The 21592-nt window shown below is 36.2% G+C and overlaps 1 protein-coding gene across 1 annotated transcript in view; it reads right to left on the reverse strand.

Moving 5' to 3' along the window:
- The window catches only part of LOC145672889 (protein transport protein Sec61 subunit alpha-like 1), a 35313-nt gene that overhangs the window by 1834 nt on the left and 11887 nt on the right, over window positions 1–21592 (reverse strand). The window contains exons 6-8 of the mRNA XM_081742085.1: window positions 10612–10784; window positions 5696–5836; window positions 3045–3287 (exon numbers count right to left, since the gene is read on the reverse strand). Of these exons, the coding sequence (XP_081598211.1) occupies window positions 3045–3287; window positions 5696–5836; window positions 10612–10784 (557 nt within the window). The remainder of the gene's footprint in view (window positions 1–3044; window positions 3288–5695; window positions 5837–10611; window positions 10785–21592) is intronic.

Below are 21592 nucleotides of genomic sequence, written 5' to 3' on the forward strand. Positions count from 1 at the left end.
TGTATATTAATTTAATGAGTACCGAACTCAAACAAGAGTGGGGTCTTAATCTTTACACACAACTCTTGCTTGGGGCTTCATGATCTGTCCTGAAACAAGGGGGGGCACTTTTCCCCTTATTCTGTGAATGACATGAGATAAAGACACTGTTTTTTCGAAATTTTATTTATAAGAATTTTATTTTTTTTAAATTCGGTCTTGATATGAGTATTTGAGCATGATAGTCTGGCAGCAGTGTTAATTTCTATTTTGTATAGGAGACTAGATTCGTTTCTTTGTCCCTTTCGATCCCGTTCGCGTTTGTCTTAGTGTGTTTAGTGCTTAAATGAATAAATATAATTAATTAGGCCTACATTATTTTTGTGACCGACATTAGGGAACTATGAGAATCAGTTATTACAATTATGTGTTTTTTTTTAATAAACGTATAACCTACTAATAATCATAGAGAGTTTTACCCGTTATGTCTGATTTTGTGGTGATCAATCTTTAATTGAACAGCTACTTATATTTTGCAAACTGTTACATAATTTTGTCTCCACTGAAGTTACCAGATTTATCTTGATAAGTTACGGGAATACTTTTTTTTTAAATGCAGTCCATGCTTACATGGAATTCTGAGCAAGCAAACATCTATATAATTGTATTCCATAATATATCATACGTAAATATACACAAAGTTTTATGCAGGTTGCTTAAACATTAAAATAAGATAAAATAAATGCACGAAATATAATGCCTAGTTAAGTGCTTCTTACCGAACCTATAGTTTAATAGCTGTATTTCACAGCACGGTGCGTTCACCTCTGGTGCATGGAGTCCGTGGTTCGATCCCACTTCGTGCCAAGTGAAATTTGTGGTGGACAAACACCGTGTGTGTTGTTTTCTCGAAGTTCTCCCGTTTCCTCCCACTTTCTTCAACCCATCACTTCATTAATTTATCATCATCACTATCTCCTTTAGCCTGGCCGGCATAACCATGGCACGTAAACTTAAAGATTTCATTTTCCAGAGCACTGTATTGCAGATCTGAATGCAGTAGTCAGTTCAGAGAATTTGGTTTTCAAATTTCCTAGCATCACATCATTCGCAAATTATATACAGCTAACTATTATTCTTCTTAGCCAAATACCGTCTTCATTATCAGGGCCTTATTTACTATTGCTTCTAAAAATATATTAAATAATGCTGGCAAGAGACAACATACCTATCTCATATTCCTTCCAATTATACTCTACTCTGGCATTTTCCCCCTACTGCTTGATATATAAGTTTCTTATGAGTATTCGAGCTTTCAATTGCAACCCAACCTTCTCTAGAACTACCATAAACAATTCCCAGTTTATCTGGTCCAAAACCACTTCTAGATCAATAAACACAATATCTTTTTTCTATAAACCTTTTACTGATTTATTCTTAATAATCCAATTGCATCTCTTGAGCCCTTACCTTTCCTAAACTCAAACTGTTCCTCTTTGTTTTTCCATATAACCTGTTCAGTATTTGAAGCATAATTTTTGCTGCATACAGTATGACACTAATAGTTCTGTGTGCCTTGCATATCTCTGGATCAGACTTGTTAGCAAACTGTATTATGATCATCTGTAGGAAATATTTTGGTCACTTTTCCGTTTCATATTTTTCTTACAGAATCGGAACAATTCTTCCTTGCATTTGTTTCACATATTCTTTATAAAGTCGATTGGTATATTATCTATTCAATTCCGACTGCCATTCAATTCTTCATCTTGGATATAGCTTTTTTAAACTCATCCCTAGAGCTCGTTCGTGGCTAAGCGGTTAGCGTATGCACCTTTGGCGTGGGAGACCCGGGTTCGATTCCCGGCGGAAGCTCATGTGGTTCGGATTCCACGTTAACCAGTAGGTCCACGTCTCATATAGCCTCGCTGCTGAACGGTGCTAAACTAAAATCAACTCAAACTCATCCCAAAGTATATTAAATCCTTTGTTATCCTCGCGTATTAAACTTTCTACTTCAATATCTAGGCTTATCCCTCCTCTCATAGATGTCCTCAACATGATTTTTTCATCTTTCTAATGTAAGATTTCACTTCTCTTGCTGACTACCTTCCTGTTTTCATTTTCTATTCATCATAATACCCCTTGATTCCCCCGAATTTCCATAGATTTCACCTCCTTGTACATTTCCTCCTGTTTTCCTACTATTTCTAATTCTTCTATGTCCACGCATTTTCTTTTATACAACTCTCCCATTGCTTTGCCTGCTTCCTTTTATTACTCGATGGTTAGTTTCCTGTACATCTTATTGCTCTTGTGTTAGAAAGAGCACTCAAGTTTACTCACATAACCGGAAAACTACTAATCAAAGTCTATATTTTGAAAGTTATGTTCTATTGGTTCCTTCGTTTAATTCCTTTGAAATAGTAGAAACGACATCAGCAAATCCCAGGCAATCTGTCGGCAATAGCGATAGGTAAAATACTATTACTCGAATGGATTAAGACTTCACTCCAGGTAAGATTTTCAATTGTTATAATTTGTAATGAAATGGTACAAACTAACATTGAAAACAGAATGAATGAAACCTAATAGAAAGAAACCGTAGAAATATGAAACATGTCGGGAGATTCAGGGACGTAATTTCATAGGAGATATAAAAGATGGAATTTCTAGAATGTCCTTGGAAAATCGGGCGTCTACTAATCTTCCTCTACTGTTATGTACATTTCCTTCTATAAAATTCCACCCTGTATCTACCCATTAACAGCACACTCAATAATTCATATGTAGGTCAAAGTAAAAATAAAGTTGAAAAATACATTACAACTTACGGCCAACGTTGGCAGTTGGCAAATCTACCGTTTCCCACTGTTACAACTTAGGGCCAACGTCGGCAGTTGGCTAATCAATCGTTTCTCACTGTTACAAGGTAGGGCCAACGTTGGCAGTTGGCTAATCTACCGTTTTCCATTGATGGGCGTACTGTCTGTGCTGTTACGGGTCACTATTCACTTGTATCATGCAAATAAAAAGTAAAAAAAAAAAAAAAAAGCATTACTTACATCTTCGGGTGCTGACTGACTAACTCTGATCCAGTAGAACGAAAGAAAAGCGCAGGATCCCAGCATGAGGATTAAATAGATCAGAGCTTTAAATGGATCCGCTTGGATGTCAGCAAAATCCGTTGGAGTTGACAAGTAATAGCAAAGTCCTCCAACAGGCCTTATATAATGACCATCCTCTCCAGAACTCCATTTTCCCAGCAAATTTACAAGGAAATTATTTCCGAAATTTGATGCCAGCATCTGAAAAATGAAAGAATTCAGTATGAAAAATATTTATTGTAGTCCCTCGTGAATAACAAGAGAGCAAATATGATACTTTTCTAGTATGTGTTTCTCCTGCGTTAGCGTTCAACTTTACTGCTTGATGGTTTGTTATTAGTAGTCACAGCATAACAATATGCCATGTTAAGTGCTTTCTTCTTTTCATGCTTGTTTCTGATTCATTCATTTATTTCGTCTTTTTAGTCATACATATTGCACGATTCCGTGCGTATGAATAACACTCGTCAAAGGTGCAAATATATAAAATACGTAGTAATGACAAGTTTAATTGAATTAAATTACTATGCTACATGTATGATATAAAAGCAGTTCCAAAACTATCAATAGACAAATTCACTTACATATCTAAAAATTCATTTACAGAATAAAAGCAGTGCTGCAACAGATATGTTTTCATTAACCTCTTGAAGTCTACTTTTTGTTTTGTCCTTCAAATATACTGAGGAAATTTATTGTACAATATGGTACCCATAAACATAGGATTCCTTTCATATAGCTTAGTGCAGTGCTGTTTGGTGGGGATTTTATCCTTACGCCTGGTATCATATTTATGTGTTGATGGTGTGTTATATAAGTTAATGTTGTTTTTGACAAAGAGCAGCAGTCGAAATATGTAAAGAGAGGGTAAAGGCAAAATTTTAAATTCCTTAAATATTGGCCTACATGTGTCATTTATTTTGGCACCTGCTATAGTTCTTAAAAGCCTTTTTTGAATCACGAGCAACATATTACTTTTTCGAGAATTTCCCCAGAAGATTATGCCATATGTAAGTAAAGACTGAAAGAGCCCGAAATATAAGTTACGAATCGTGGCTGTATCAATTCCCAAGCGCATGTGGTACTCTATATTTAATCAATCATTGTTAACTGCTGATATAAAGTTTAAGTATGTAGTAAAAATATTTTTATGGAGTTCGTTAGGTACTATATCAAAACGTACAAATGTTGGTTATGTACACATATCGTACTTTGAATTTATGTTGAAAAATATCAAATGATATACCATATTGATTTTTTAACAGTTTTAGTATCCTCTGCATATCGATCAGAAATTAATCCGTCCGATATGCAGAAGTTACTAAAACGCTGGGGGCAAAGGAAAATTGCCCGTGTCCATAGAAGACAAGGCTAGTCCTATATTTTTTGACAGGGCAAAGTTTGTCGGTATTATGGAGGTGTCCGTTAAGAAAAGAATCACTGTATTTCGTTTTTTTTTTTTTTTTTTTTTTTAACTCTTGCAAGAAGTTTTGTTATGAGCTCATAAGTATTTACATAAATGATTTCTAAAATTTGAGTTAAATTGTGTGGGTCTATAGATTACTTATGCCATCACCTTCTAGATATGTTGAATATTTATGTAACAATTCGTACAAAATGTTGTTTATTATGTCGTTAGTAAAGGGGGCAGACTACTAAATATTTTTCAAAAGCTAACAATTTTTCCAGTTTTTCGTAAGTGAAAAGAGATAATGAAATGTAACTTACCTCAATAATAGATAATGTTATTCTACACCCGAAAATACGAATCAGAAGAATTTTCAGTGTTGCCATCCATAGAAATTACTGTTTGACCAGTATTTGAATTACCCAAAGGCCAAAAATCTAGGTTATGGCAGCGACTAGAAAAACGAACTCAACGGCAATTGATGATTTATCATGCTGTCTATGTTCCTTGTTAATTACTTTTTAAATAATATTTATATTTTAATTCTGCTGTTTATTAAAAATTATTTATTTTGTACTCTTTATTACAAAATAAATACAAATATTATTTAAAAAATAGTAAACAAGGAACATAGACAGCATGATAAGTCATGAATTGCCGTTGAATTCATTTTTCTAGCCGTTGTCATAGCCTAGATTTTTGAGTAATTCAAATTCTGGTCACACTGTAATTTCTATGGATAGCAGCACTGAAAATTATTCCGATTCGTATTTTCGGGTTTAGAATAACATTATCTATTATTGAGGTAAGTTACATTTCATTATCTCTTTTCACTTACGAAAAACTGGAAAAAGAAAAATTGTTAGCTTTTGAAAAATATTTAGTAGTCTTCCCCCTTACCACTCTACTTCACTGCAAATGTTGATGGCTCTTCAAAACTAAATCTTGCGTTCTTACCGGATTGTATGAAGTAATAAATAGTTAACAAACACATCAAACAAGGTATTAATAACAATTAAAATATTAGATTTACAAACAGTTTTACAATCTTTCGATAGATGTATCTTTCAAAGTATTATCTTTTAAAAAAGTTAATGTGCTGAATACTTATTGAAAGAAATAGAACTGGTTCTGAAACTTCAGAAAGATTCTAATACTAAGTAATTTCCGGTTTCGTATTGGCCAATAGAATTATACTTACCTGTGAGATGGAGAGAATATTAGAAATCAAAGCTGATTGGAGAATAATTGGCATATTCGATGTGTAGAAAAGCTTTATTGGATAGGGTTGCCTACTTCCTCTGTAACGTGTAGATTGGATTGGTAAGTCAACACGGAATCCCTTAAAAATAAATAAATAAACATTTAATAATTATTAGTATTACGCTATATTAAAGTTACACCTTGCATTATGGCGAATCTATGGGCATTTAATTCATGGAAATCTATCAAGACTTCTAAACCTGAGAGGACTTTTATTCCTTTGCTACTGAGGTCTTTAATGAACACTAAGGCTAGTTTTAGACGGAAGCATTTATCGTAGCATTTATCATAGCAAACATCGTATTATCGATATCCTACCGTGTAAAGTAGCAAATGCTATAGCATTTTCCATGCCATGGCATATTCTATGGCATTTCTTGTCGATAGAACCTGCTCTATTTCGTAGCATTTTCCGCGCATTTCTGGTCCGATGGCAGCGCCGTGGTGTGTTAAAAAGAAGCGAAAGATCTAGTGCCAAATATCCATGCTCTTTGTTTTGTGTGGGAAATTGAATTGTAGTAAAAAAAAAAAAAAAAAAAAAAAATGAGTTGGAGTAGAGATGCTCTTTGTCCACATACTTCTTTGTGATTTTCGTTTTTTAATATGACCGTCGAGAACTGTTGTTACAATTACTATAGCTTTAGCTACCTCACGCTTAATTTCGGAGCATAAATTGCGCTCTTCTCCAGTGATTTGTTTGCTACGTCACGACACGACAGATGCTTATCAAAATGCTACCGTTTAAAAGCACTTTTGATGCCATAGAATATTATATGAAATTTTTGGCAGCACATCTGCTACAAGAAATGCTACGATAAATACTTCCGTCTAAAACTAGCCTAAAAAGGAACTTTATTATGGACGCATAACTCGTGTGCCTAAAGAGCATTGTTCGTAAACAACCAACGGAATTTATTATATTCGTAGTTATAGCATTAATCCCACGTCCAAGTTGAAAATTGTCGAACTGTACTTGTCATAATGAGAAACAATACCGTTGAAATATGATTTGATTTGATTTGCTTTTGAGTTTAACGTTCCTTTCATCAGCGAGTTTATATGAGACATACACGGTATATAAAGGTAGCCCCAGTTCGCGTTTAGCGTTCTGGTTGGCTCCCTGTCCGTGACGTCATGTGGAGGGACTTTGGCTCATCCTGAAACAGTATACCTACTAGCGTAATTGCTTATACAGCTATACAGTATTTCACTTGTTCTCTTAAACGATAGCTCGCGATATCCAAGGATGTTACAAAATAGAGGATCTGAGCATATGTATCTTCATCCTATTGGCTGTGTAGTGCCCTTAGTAATTGTGTTATTTTATAATGGTAATATTTTTAAGTAGTATTGTTAACTCTCTTTTGTAAGATCTGGCAACATTGATACTTCCGCTTCTGTGGAGGGAAGACGAGCGGGTGACTTCCGCGTTACTACGAAGAAAGAGATTGTGTACCGCATGGCTTCTCGATATCTGTAAAAATGAAGCCTAAAATTATAGTTAATCTAGGTCTCTCGTAGCCATCCTCCTTTTATTAGTAATCAACAGTTTTGACAGAGCAACATTGAGTGTAAGTGAAGCTTTACGGTTACTTTTTCATCATAATTTTGGTGTGCAATTTCCAAGAGGAATTTATAAAGAAGAGCAAGTGGTTTCCCACGTGTTTTGTTACAGCTACAAGTTTTTGTCTGTCAGTGTGTGCCGCTCCATTAATTATATTGCAAGTTTCTGTGTTCGTCCTAGTGACATTCTCCATTTAATACGATAATGGCAATTTTCGTGAAGTTTTTCTTAGTCGTGATAATGTATGAAATCATAATGAAGCACTAAAAACTTCTGTGGGAACCCGCCCCATGCACGCTCTGTCCGGTATCATATCAGTGAAGGAAGCAATGTATTCAACCTCTAGCACAGAATCATCAAGAGTCCAGATCTTTACAAGGATTGTAACGAATCAGCAATGTACCTTCCCAGGAAGTAACTTGGTTTTCACGTACAAACGACTTAAATGCTGATTCCCATTCATATATTTGTTACAACACTACTTCCTTGAATTTAAACATGTACTTCAACAAAATGTGGCTTCTTTACATTCTAGTGTACTTGTTACTGTACCAAGTATTGGATTCTATAGCTACTTATGGCATTTTAGTAGCAAGTAGCATGTTTATTCCAAACCAATATCCTTTCATATGTGTTGTTGTGAACCAGTGCAGTTTCTTAAGTGAGCAGTATTAGTCTATTAACAAGCAGCTTGTAGAGTGGTGCAGGATTTATGCCAAACGCATATTCAGTTGGAATAATTTAGAGGCATTTTAGTGGCCCATAGCCCAGGTGAATGAGCAGCATGAAGAATCCACCCGTTATTTTCGCCGCCGCTCGCTCAGTGTTTAGTCGAGCGACAATGCAGTTCTGGGGCATGTTATCTTACACCACAATACATTTTTCTGGAGTTTTTCATACTTTTTTCCATTATTAAGGAGTTACCTTGGAGCCCCCTTTGGTTTAGCTCCGCCCAGCCTTGGCTCAGAATTAACTGGTAGTGAGATGAGATGCTGTTGTGTTAGTGGTTCTTATATGAAGATGGGCAGTTTAAAGGTGTTTTCCTGATAAAGGTTGCCTTCGTAGCAGCCACATTCGTCATTTTTGATGAGTATGTTGTTTTTAGTTATGTTCAATTATGTTTGAGCATGTTTGTGCGTATTAAAGCTCATCTTTGATATAGCCTGTTAATTTATCAGGCCCAGTTAAGCTCTTCGAAAGCTTACTTTTTCTAAGCCCTCTTTAGTGTTTATAATGTTCAGTGCTCTCTGAGTTGAGTGAAAGTGGCATATTAGCCAGTGCTTTCTCATAATAATAGTGAATCCTCCAGCTATCTCTCCAAGTTCATTTTAATGGTGTTCTTTGAAGAACTGTGTTTACAAGTGTGGTGCACTACTTAATTATCTTGTTTTTATGTTGCTTCATAGCTGCAGTAAGCTGTATCCTCTACTATTTGTCAGTGCTACTTCACGAATAGCTGTTTTGTGTTCTCACCGATGCTAGGTGTCCCTTATAATCTCCATATAATGTTGGCCACTCGCATTTTAGTGCAGTTGTGTTGTTTACACAAAAGTGTCTTTATCTTATCTTATCTTATTGAGCATCAATCCTGAATACATGCATCATTCATTAGTAAGTATGCTTTGTGCATATTCTCAGGTAAGAATCACAATGTTGAATAAACAAGCTTAACGCTACATGTGTTCATGGCAGCTTCACTCCCACCGGGGTGGAGCATAATGTTGCCAGTTCAATCAAGAAAAGGGCACAGAATGCCCATATGTGGAATGTAAATCTCATAGTAACAGGTAATCAGTCTCAATGGGTTATTAGATGAATGTGTATAATTTTATTGCATACCTTTTCTTAGTGGTAACAATTTTAATACTGAGTTTTGCACTTATGTTTGGATAGTGCACATGTAGGCGCGCACCCGATGGTGGGTATACGCTGGCTAGTACCTTATAGCTATATTATCATCCTTGAAGTCTAGTTGCAGTGTACAACAATTAACAATTATGATACGATATTATCTTTTGCATAATAAATTTAAACTATTTCTTTCATCATCTTCAGAAGTGACAATTCTTCTGGAATTTGGTAAGAATCTAACTTGCATATTATTATGAAGTGTGTTAATGTTTCAATCATTATACAAGGGAGGTGAAGATGGTTGTCCCTCCTCAATTGTTTATAGCTGCAAGAATTTTGATGTAATCATGCATCAGTAACTGAATATTTTCACGCATGACTTTTTATTGTTTTTATAAATATACGAATATATGTTCTCGTGCATGATAGTATATGTACCTGTTATAAAGTACCTGTTCTATATCAAGCTTCCATGGACCTAATACCAACTTTTGATCAAATAATAAATAATCTTTTCCATTTTAAGTGTTGTTGTTCAAGTGCAAGTCCCTAGTAGCTAGATAAGTTTAATTTAAGGTTAGCTATTTCTAAATTATGGTATACGCAGGAGCAAGAAGAGGAAGGGGGGTTTGTTCATGCCTTCTCGTAGAGCTGGTGTGGGCAAGCCTCGTGTTGTCGGACGTTGTCTGTGCGCCCTATACTTCATTGCCATATCATCTTTCACAGACTGGCGACCCCTTGATACTCAGTTTTTTGGATTTTCTTTAGTCTGCGTTCTAAATACGTTAGACGCCTTCCGCTCTGTAGCACTCAGAAGTTCCGGGCCATCCTCTGGGGCGCTACAGCTGAATGAAGCCAAGAAAACAACCGCATTGGCATGTCTGATTGGCTACTCTCGTTTCTGCCACAAATGTTGGCTCAAAACGTTGCGATTTTCATATGTAGACATGTAGTGTGTCTGCCGTTTATTTTTATTCAAGTCGTTGCTTCAGGTTTATATTATACAATATGGTTACATGCCGCACGTATGGGTGTACAAATAGGAGTGAGAAGAAATTATCCGGAATAAGATTTCATAGGTAAGAAAATCACCAATCATAGGACATGTATGGCTGTGACCTATGGCTTCACGATTTTGTGGTATGAGCATATTCTCTATTTTATAACATCCTTGGCGATACCTCCACGTGACGTCACCGACAGCAAAGTATCCGGGGGAAAATGAGACCAGAAAAGCTGAATCAAGAGTCCCCTATGAGACATGGACCAACACCTTAACGTGGGATCCGAACCACATTAGCTCTACTGATAGAAATATGATAAAATGATAAAAATGTCTTTGAAGCAAGCAACTGATGCATCCATGAAAATCCAACTTAAGGATTAACGTCAATCTCTAACAACATACGAAAACTAAAGAAATTATGGCTGTAACTTACCTGTAAATATATCACAACAGCAAAGATGAAGATCGTGGCTAAAAGGTTCATAATATTTGGCAACTGATAATCCGAACGGTAGAAGGCATGCCTCAGCGCTCGAATTTTATCACCTCTTGAAAACAGAACGTGTACTAAATTGATTATGGACCCTCTGAATTCGGTTCCACGACCTGAAAAAAAAATAGTCTTGCAGTAGTAAACGACAAAAATAACATTGTATGACAGCACTGCTGACGCTGTAGAGACGTCCTACGAACATATTAAAGGTCTTCACTACAGCGAAATTAAACTACCGCTAATTTTAGAGTTTTTCTGTAATATTTTCAAAACTAATAAAAATATTCGAAAAGCAGAAACGTAGTGAACTAGGCAATACGATTTTGTATGTGATACCTTTACCACAATTCACCTATCTGCTTTTGGTATGCCGCTATTTACAGAACCCGCAAAAATTGCTAAATCTATCTACAGTTGCAAATCGAAAGCAAATGGATGAGTTGTGATAACGGTATCGCATGCAAAATCGTATTGTTTAGTTCACTACGTTTCTGCTTTTCGGATATTTTTTTATTTGTTTTGAGAATATTACAGATAAATTCTAAAATTAGCGATAGATTAATTTCGCAGTAGTGAAGACCCTTAAAACACAACTTTTGGTGGACTATTATGAAAATAAATGTTAGAAAGACAAACGAAGTAGTCGTCGGTGTCAAATGAAGAAATAGAAAGGCAGAAAATAGAACAGGTGACTAGTTTTCGATACCTGGGCGGTATTAATAGTAACTATATAAAGCTCGAATGTAAAATAAAAGCAAGATTAGGAATGGCGAAAGTAACCTTTAGGAGAAAGAAAATACTATTTTGTGAGACCTTGAGTAAAGAGTTGAGAAAAAGACATATAATGCTTATAGTACAGTGTTGTACTGTATGGGGTAGAAACATGGACATTACGCAAAAAAAGTGAAAAACGACTGGAAGCTTTCGAAATGTGAGTGTGGAGAAGAATGGAAAGAATTAGTTGGGTCGAGCGGAAAACGAATGAGAGAGTGTTAGAAATGGTACGGGAGAAAAGAACAATATTAGATGTTATTGAGAGAAGGAAGAAAAACTAGTTGAGACATTGGCTAAGAAGGAACTGTATCATCAGACACGTGCAAGGGGGTATGGTGGCAAGAAAGAGAGGGAGGGAGCGAAGGATACTACAATAAATGGACGATATCAAAACAGAAAAACCATACGTGAAGACGAAGAGGTTAGCGGAAGACCGTGGAGCACGGAAGCTTCTCAGTTGCTGCAAATAACCTGTCAATAATAACAATACATAATGATGATGATGATGATTATCTACATGTTTCCTTGAACTACACTGACTGACAATTCTAACGGTAGAAACACATATTAATCCATAACTTTAGATCACACCGCTCCGTATCTGTGTATTGTTATAAAATATTCCAGTATAGGATAGTAGCGAGTTATCAAACCCAGCAGTATAATTAGGCGTGTTCTGTTAACGCTATTATCAGAAAAAGCCCTGTTTATTGTTACAGTTCAACACAGTGTTGCCAATTTAGCAATTTTTACGTAGTGTTTAGTCAGTAAAAATATAGTTTAGCTATCAGCTATAAGTTTGGCCAATTTTGCTTTCGAAGTTTCCATTTTCTAGCCACTTATGCACAGCGGTAATTGATTTCTCTCCAAACTAAAACCTCTTTTTAATAATGAATAGAAACAGAATTAAATATGATTAGATTTACTAATTTACTAATCCATTTGCTTGTAATGGTACTTACACTGATATATCACAATCTATTCTATTCTCTTTCCAGCCTTAGAAAAAAGTAGAAGTAAACAAACCCACCTGACTACTAGTGAGTCGATGACCAGTGATTGGTTATTGGACTCACTGCACTAGTATCCTATCATAATATAACCCTTACTAAAATAATAATTTCAAATAAATATAACTGAATTTATCCTGCATTTTGTGATAATAAACGCAATATATATAATATTTAACAACAGATATAGCTTTATTTCAACCTCACGCGTATTTGGACATATAGTATTTACTGCGCATGCGTATACTATGCGTTCGCGCGCCTACCCCACTCATTTAAGATTATAGCAGAATACATAGTTTCATGGCGACGATGTGTGACAATAATACATTTTCGTCTCGTGTTATAAAACACAAAAGAGGACACAGGAACAGCGGTAAGTTCGTTTATATAAGGCAGCGTTTCCCAACCTTTTTCAACTTGCGGCACACTACAGGTGTAACTTGAATTCTCGCGGCACACCCATATATATATATATATATATATATATATATATATATATATATATATATATATATATATATTATTTGTAAATATAAAATACCGTGGTATTTTTATGTGATTACTGATATCCTTCTTACTAAGAAGAAAATTTGAAATAGAAAACAATTGCAATGAAATATAGAACTCGGGTTTTTAAAAATCCACTTTCTCTTTCGAAAACTGTATTTAACCTTTAACTACAAGGGAAGATCACTAAATAACGAACAAATAAATAAATCTTCTATACTTTTAAAACACAAATATAGGTAATTTGTATGCATGTTTACTTTGTTGAATTTATTGAATATGTTAAAATTTCATGTTACGAAATAGTCTGCAACAATAAAGAAACAATAATGGTCATGACAATGATAAATACGTTTTTCAACATCAAAAATGTACAGAAAAGTAACACAGTATGAAACTTAAAATTGTAATTTATAGTAGAGGTTCATAATAATGTGAAATACAAATATACATTTTTCCCTATGTCTTGCAATTTGGTTCCTATAATATTAATAATTTGTTTCGATTTCCTCGCGGCACACCAGTGTGCCGCGGCACACCGGTTGGGAAACGCTGATATAAGGATTTAATGGCGTAACTAGGATATTTTGTAAGTGCACTTCACTCGCTTTATTCAACAACTCACAAATACGCTTTCTCTTTCGCCTTTCTTAATAACCTGACAAATTTATTATTGATGGTTTTGAAATTTAACGCCCACTGTCAGTGTCAATTTTAGGTGGGACGATGCCTATTGCTTAAAGTGTTCCCAGATTCTTACACGAAGTTATCGCTCCCTACCTGAAATTTCACATACAGAAAGCAAGTGTGTTGGCCCCTTGGCCACAAAGTTCTTAACAGTTTCGTCTCGTCTGTTTATACGGACCCCGGTAGTAAATTGAGCGACCAATAATGTAGGTGAGAATTCCATACTCAGTATGGATTGTTCCATAGATTGTTTTAGGCCAACTCTGAATCATAGTGGAATAAGGATGTTCGCCTATGAGTGTACTTATTTCATTATTAATATTATAAAATCGTTCTCTCTCTCCCTAGCGGACATTGGATAACTCTGTTATTATCAGAGTTACAAAAAATGTTAGAGGGGAACCATTTCCAAATATATTTATATTTTATATTTATTGAGCAAATTCCCAGATACAGCATAACCTTGCCATTTTACACAGGGAAGTGTTAACAAAAGAAAGAAAAAAAGAAGACAATAATAATAACAACAACATGGAACAGTGTCAAAAAAAAGTGTAAATGTAATATTATTCCGTCAAAACTCGTTTAATTGCTCTATCAAACACCAGGTAGCTCGAAAAAAATGTCCACATCAGTTGTTACTTGATTTTAATAGTTTAGTATTCTGTAAAAAAGACCTCTGTATAATTGCCAACCTAGGACAGGCAAGATGGGATAGGTGGGTATTTCGGGTGATGCGGGAAGGGACACGTAAGGATAGTTCCTGAAGTAATATTTCCGATCTTAAGTCTCCATTCACTATTTTATGAAGATATTTCAGGTCAGAGATAATTCTACGTACTTCCGGAGTCTGGATATTCAGATGTTGCAAGAGTTCCTTCTTAGATAATATTCGAAGTGCAGGAACATGTAAATGGACTATAGCGATAAAGAAATTAAGAATAGAATTAAGTCTGGAGAGATGTGTAGGTGCTGCCATGGCCCATAGGGGAGAGCAGTATTCGATCTTGGGCGCTATTAAAGTTTTATAAAAAAAGTTACTAATGACGAAACAGTGCGTAGTTCAGTGAATCGATAAAGAAGTCCCAACATGCGCATTGAATAAGTATTGTGGAGATGTGGTCAGAGAATGTGAGTTTTGAATCAAAGATGACACCAAAATCATTATGACTAGCAGAATGTGTGATAGGTTAATCGTTGATATGGTATGTGGAGGGAACAGCAGACTTTTTCAAAGTAATAGTAATACTGTTACATTTCTTATTGTTGAGTTTCAAGTGCCACATTTCACACCAGCCTATAAGGTAATTTATGCCTTCCTGTAGAGCAATTGTGTCATGGAGACACGATATTTCTCTGTATAACTTACAATCGTCAGCAAAAAGCAAAAGGCCACTAGGTTGAGCTGATAAGTGCGTGTAGAGATCATCCATAAACAGGACAAATAGCAGAGGCCCAAGTACACTTCCCTGAGGCACCCCTGAGATCACGGGTTGGGGGTTAGAAGTCGCCCCTGAAAGAACAACTCTCTGTTTACGGTTCTTCAAGTAGCTGATAATTATAGAGAGAAATTTGCCATGTACATTAAATCTATTGGAGAGTTTATGAAAAAGATGAATGTGACTGACAGAATCAAAGGCCTTCGAAAGATCAAAGTAGATAACATCTAATTGACTATTGTTATTCATACATTTGACAGCACAGGAAAGAAGAGTACTTAAGTTTGTGTGACTTGAGCTTCTCGATAGAAAGCCGTGCTGAGAATTGTGGATGTAAGGTGAGGTGAATTTAAGTAGCTTGTCTTTGCTGAAGTTTTCAATCTAAAGTGAAGGAAATTTTTAAATCGGACGAGCCGTTTGGGCTATACAGTTTTTATGCGCCCAATGTTAAATGAAAATACAACGTTGTCATTTACCTGGACCCACAACATAACTGAATGAAGTTACTGACTTTTATGATAACGTGTCGATGGCCAGCCCCTATTGACCATACTCTTACTTAGCGTAAAAGACAGCAACTTCATTCAGTTATGTTGTGGATTCAGATAAATGGCAACGTTGCATTTTCATTTAACATTTGGCGCATAAAGCATGTATAGCGCAAACGGTTCCTCTGATTTAAAGATTTCCTTAACTTTAGATTGAAAAAATCATATTTGTTGATGGTTTCCCCTCTTACATTTTGTTGTAACTCCGATAATAACAGATTTTTGAGACACTTATATATATACAGCGTGATTCAAAATGATGTGAACGATAAGGAAACGTTCTATAAGTGATAATACTCTATCAACAATGAAATCTCTATGGAAATACTTTCAATATTATCCTCAAGTTTTGTTTTGAACAAGCGTAGTAGTTTAAAATTTATCCACTAGGTGACAGAGTGATTAGTTCCAAGATGGCTGTCTTTGGTACAGAGAGGGCGTTTTGCGTTTTGCGTTTTACAGCTTCAATTTTGTCGGTCTGTTGTTAGTGTTCAACGCGAGTTCCGCACAAAATTTCATAAAGATCCACCATCAAAGAACTCCATACGTAAGTGGTATGACAAATCCAACAGAACGGGATGCATTTGTAAAGAAAAATCGCCCGGCAGGCCGTCCACTTCTGAGGTAGATGTCGAAAGGGTTCGAACCAGTTTTCAACGCAGCCCACAAAAGTCAACAAGGAGAGTTAGCAAAGAACTTCAAATGCCTCAAACAACTGTTCGGCGTGAGTGCGTAAACATTTAAAGATATATCCGTATAGAGTGCAGTTGTTACAACACTTAACACCTAATCATCACACGCGTCGCAAGACTTTTTCTGAGTCGTTTCAAGAGTTGTGCAGTGTTGATGATGATTTTTTGGGCAAACTTTGTTTCAGTGATGAGGCTACGTTCCATGTGACAGGAAGAGTGAATAAACAAAATGTTCGCATTTAGGGAACTGAGAAGCCTCACCAAATCTGTGAAATTGTGCGTGATTCACCGAAGACGAATGTGTTTTGTGCAATTTCATCTTCAAAAGTTTATGGTCCGTACTTCTTTGACGAAGGAACTGTGACTGGACAAACATTTCTACAAATGCTTACTATGTGGCTTATGCCTCAGCTCGAACATGACAGTGCAAACTTCATCTATCAATTGGATGGAGCTCCATGTCACTTTCATCACAATGTCAGAAATTTCCTCAACAACAGACTGCCACACCGCTGGATTGGGCGGTCAAGTAAAAATGATCATCAGCTTCTACGTTGGCCTAAAAGATCACCGGACTTAACCCCCTGCGATTTTTTCTGTGGGGACATCTAAAAGACACTGTCTACAAATCCCCTCTACCCCAAGATGTAAATGAACTGAAAGAGCACATCACTGCTGCAGTGCAAACTGTTGATGCAAACATGTTGAAACGGGTCTGGGCGGAATTGGAATACCGAATAGATGTATGCAGGGTAACAAAGAGGGCCCACATAGAACATTTGTGATGTACTATTTTCATTTTTTATCACAAAAACTTGGAGAGTTTTGGCATTTAACTGTAAGATTTTGAAGATATTTGGATGATTAATAAAAAAAGTTATGGGGGAGGGGGTGTACGTGAAATTTTCAAATGGGAACACAGGTCGAGTGATACCTCGTCCGAAAGAGCTTGGAAAATTGAACATTTTTTGTAGAAAACCTTTTTTGATATGAGGCGTCGTTTTCAAGATGGCCCCCAAAAATGGTCCTGTATTAGATAAAATTTCTAGTACTTATAAACATGAATAAAAGTTAGTAGTGTGTTCTACTGTTTCCTTCCAGTTTCTTCTTTTTGTCTACCATCGTTGCTTTCTCCGTAAATTAATTATGATGTAAAATGAGTGTCAACTGCTGAAATTAAATGTCCGTTATTAAAACTTAAAAAAAAACTCTATCAATGAAAATTATGTCGTAATCACATTTGATAACAGAAAATGCTTGAATTGCAATGATAACTGTTATCTAATCACCGAGTGATGTAACCAATTAAACACATAAAATAAATGTAATAAAAGTAGTCGTATATAGACCTATAGTCAGTGCTTCTTACAGATATGTGTTTGGGGGCATTGTCTCCGGAGGTCTGAGAGTGCCCCGTGGAAGTAACTAAAATAATACATCTATAATATAATAAATAGAATAGTATCTTTTGAAAATAATATATGCCTCTCTGAATACTAAGTGTGCCCCCTCCGGAACTTCTGAAAGAATCACTGCCTATAGCTAATATTCACCACACACACACACACACACACACACACACACACACACACACACACACATGCGTAGAGTTGCTACTAAAGACCTGCACGGGCCGAATTTTTCGGCCCGAGCCCAATCCAGCCCGAAGGTACCTAGGCCCGGCCCAGCCCGGGTCCGAAAAATTTTGGAGATTTGCGGCCCGAGCCCGGCCCAGTCCGATAAGTTTTTTAAAATTCTTGGCCCAAGCTCGGCCAGGGTCCGATAAATTTTAGAAGTTCCATTTTGTAACATTTTTCACGGGCACACTTCTTCAATGTTTGCCTTTATTCTAATTATCGTTTAACGAAAGTCAATAATTATTAAAGAATTTCAATTAATCGGCCCCCAGCCCGGCCCGACCTGAAGAGAAATTAGTGCCGGCCCGCCCAAGCCCGGCCCGTGCAGGTCTCTGGTTGCTACACGGAATAAAACAACCGAGAAACTTAGCATATATATTTAGGGCATCAATACAAGAAATAATAATTAAAAAAAAAAAAAAACTTCCTCTGAGACTTTGGTCGGAAACACCTAATTACGGAGGTGGGCCAAATTTAAGATAATCACTCTACTAGGAATTCGAATAATTATCGCCCAACTTCCGAAATTCCTCGCACGTAAAAGACGTAGGGATATATTTTTCTTGTGTTAAGATGCTGAACAAGTTTGCAAAGTTTTTCGGGGATTCCGTAATTAGGTGTTTCAAAGTAAATGAGCTTTTTTCTTGTATTGATGCTATGAATATGAATGCGAAATTTGTCGGTTTATTCTCGGGGGCACCCTATACATATATATTTAAAAAGGACTTAGCAACTTTATTGGAAACATTTCTTTTATTATTATTATTATTATTATTATTATTATTATTATTATTATTATTATTATTATTATTATTATTATTATTATTATTATTATTATTATTACAATGTTCAGAGGTGACCCTACAGAGGATGTAATGAACACACGGCACACGGCTACGCTCTCTGAAAAAGGTAATATACTGCACATTTGGGAAAGCCATAATAAAGTTCGATAAACTATAAATATTGTTAAAAAAGGGGCAACAATACATGTGGTTGTGGAAATCATATTATATTATACAGGGTGGTCCAAAAATGTGGAAACATGCTAATAAGTAGTAAACGCTGCAAAATATAACCAAAGAAACAATGTAGGTGGGGAATAAGAATGGGAGAAATGTTTGAAGATACGTCACAGTGACTTTTGCCATCTTGAATTTTACGCAATTGAAAACTCGCTGTAGAAAACAATGTAAGTGGCATCTTGAAATCGTTTCACTTATTTTAATTTCTTAATACGCTTATGCCTTACATTTTCATACTTCGTTATATGCTAGGTTGTATTTCTAAGCAATAGTATTTTCTATTTTGTGACGCTTGGGCACAATTTATTATGTTTAGTCACTACTGTTACAGTAACTATTGCTTTTGGCACGTACATTATTCTCTACAGCGAATCTTCAATTGTCTTAAATCAAGGGCGCCGATTTCTTTGTAAATTTGGGGGGGGGGCATTCAGATGCAGAAGGCATATATATGAGGATTTTAAGACGTACTGCATTCAAATTATGCCAAATATTGTATATTCATAAATACAATAGGAGCTCACATGAGCTTTGGGGGGGCCTGGCCCTCCAGGATCGGCACCCTTGTCTTAAATCAAAGCCATAGCATGTGATATGCCATTTTAATAGAGACTGTAAAAATTAAATGACACTGTTATTTTTGTTCTATCGCTAACCATTAGAATACGAAGTTATGACTTATTTTTTTGTTGTTGTTATTGTATCCCGAACAAAAGAGGTTAATCATACGGTAAGGACCACTCTCTGTTACAGTATGTGTTGAACGTGTTCTCTATATGGGTGGCATTATTGATTAGGATAACACTAAAAAAAAAATACACCGTCCATGTCGAATATCACAGAAAATTCTCTCTCATATAAATTAATCAAGCCCTGAAATTGCCAATGGAATGAAAAATTCCCAGAATTCCGATTTACCTGACACTATGCTAGTAATTGAGAATCATAAATAATATATGTAAGATAGATTGCGGTGTGTGGCAGTGTAAGAGCTATTAGCAAAATAGCCAATCATATCTAATTATATTTTTATTCATAATTTTTGAGAAGTGTTTATTGGAAAAGATTGAACTACCGCTAAGAACTAATAATTTCTAGAAAAATGAAATCTTTAAGTTTTACGTCCCACGATTATGCCGGTTAGGCTAAAGGAGACGGTGATGATGAGAGATGAGTGAAATGGTGGAATGAAGAAAGTGGGAGGAAACGGGAGAACCCCGAGAAAACCCACGAGCACGGTGTTTGTCCACCACAAAGTTCACTTGGCGGGGACTGGGATCGAACCCGAGACCCCAAGCACCAGAGATGAACGCTCTACCACTGAGCCACCGCGCCCCCTAATAATTTCTAGAAATTGACAGCTTTAAACGTAGAATTGGCCAAAATTATAGTTGATAGCTAAACTACATTTTTAGTGGCTAAACAAAATGTGAAAATGGCTAGATTTAGCTATTTCATGGCTAAATCGGCAATACTACTTTCGTTCGCTATGGCTCTGTCTCTTGATCCTCAATGAGGCTCGCTCGACCTCATGCTAACTTCTATGAGTTTTGCATTCGATAGGGCTCGGGGTCGCTCTCCTCAATAAAGTGAGGTACTCGTAAATTGAGATAAACGACTGTATGGTCTATTATTGTCAGTAGATCGACAAAAATTGATGCAAATTTGATGATTATGATTGAATTAACTTATGTCAAATGCGCATTTGCAGGAATTTATTTCGGGAGGGTCCAAATCTAATATGAAGATAAATTATATTAAAATTTGTAGAATCAGCCCTGAAAATAAATTTACAGAGAAAAATGAAAATCAAGTCTTTGAGTTTTACGTCCCACGGTTATGCCGGCTAGGCTAAAGGAGACGGTGATAATGAGTAATGAATGAAATGTGGAATGAAGAAAGTGGGAGGAAACGGAAGAGCCCCGAAGAAACCTACGCACACGATGTTTGTCCACCACAAAGTTCACTTGGCGCGAGCTGGAATCGAACCAGGGAAACCATGTAACAGAGGTGAACGCTCTACTACTGAGCCACCGAGGTCTCAAATTTACAGAGAAGTCGGGGTTTCCACGGGTTGGGTCCGGACTTCAGGATCCACCGCTGCATATGTCTCTGTATATATTATTGCTGGGGAATATGATGACTCAGTGGTAGACTGCTCAGCCCTAGTGCATAAAGTCCCTGGTTCGCTCCCAGGCCAAGTAAGTTTGTGGTGGACAACATCGTGTCAGTGGGTTTTCTCGAAGTACTCCCGTTTCCTCCCACTTTCTCATTCCACTAATTCTTTCATTGTCATTCATTTGCTTTATTTATCGCCTCCCTTAGCCTAAGAGGCATAATCATGGAAAGTTAAACTCAAAGATTTCATTTTTCATTTCATACTACTGCTTGTTCAATCCACACTTGCATAAATTGACTTTATAAATGTACTTTCACGTATCCTATGGAGTCTATATGAAATTATTCCACTCAACTGTGGCCTGATGATCAGTAAAATTAAAAAAAAAGCCATGTTTTTCTCTTAACCTCTTCAGTGTCACTAGTAGAACAAAATGGTTTTGTCTTGTAAGTTGTACGTTGGAGGGGCGGATCCAGGACC

Source organism: Thermobia domestica, chromosome 16, assembly GCF_964235325.1.
Source record: "Thermobia domestica chromosome 16, izTheDome1.hap1.1, whole genome shotgun sequence".
NCBI lineage: Eukaryota > Metazoa > Arthropoda > Insecta > Zygentoma > Lepismatidae > Thermobia > Thermobia domestica.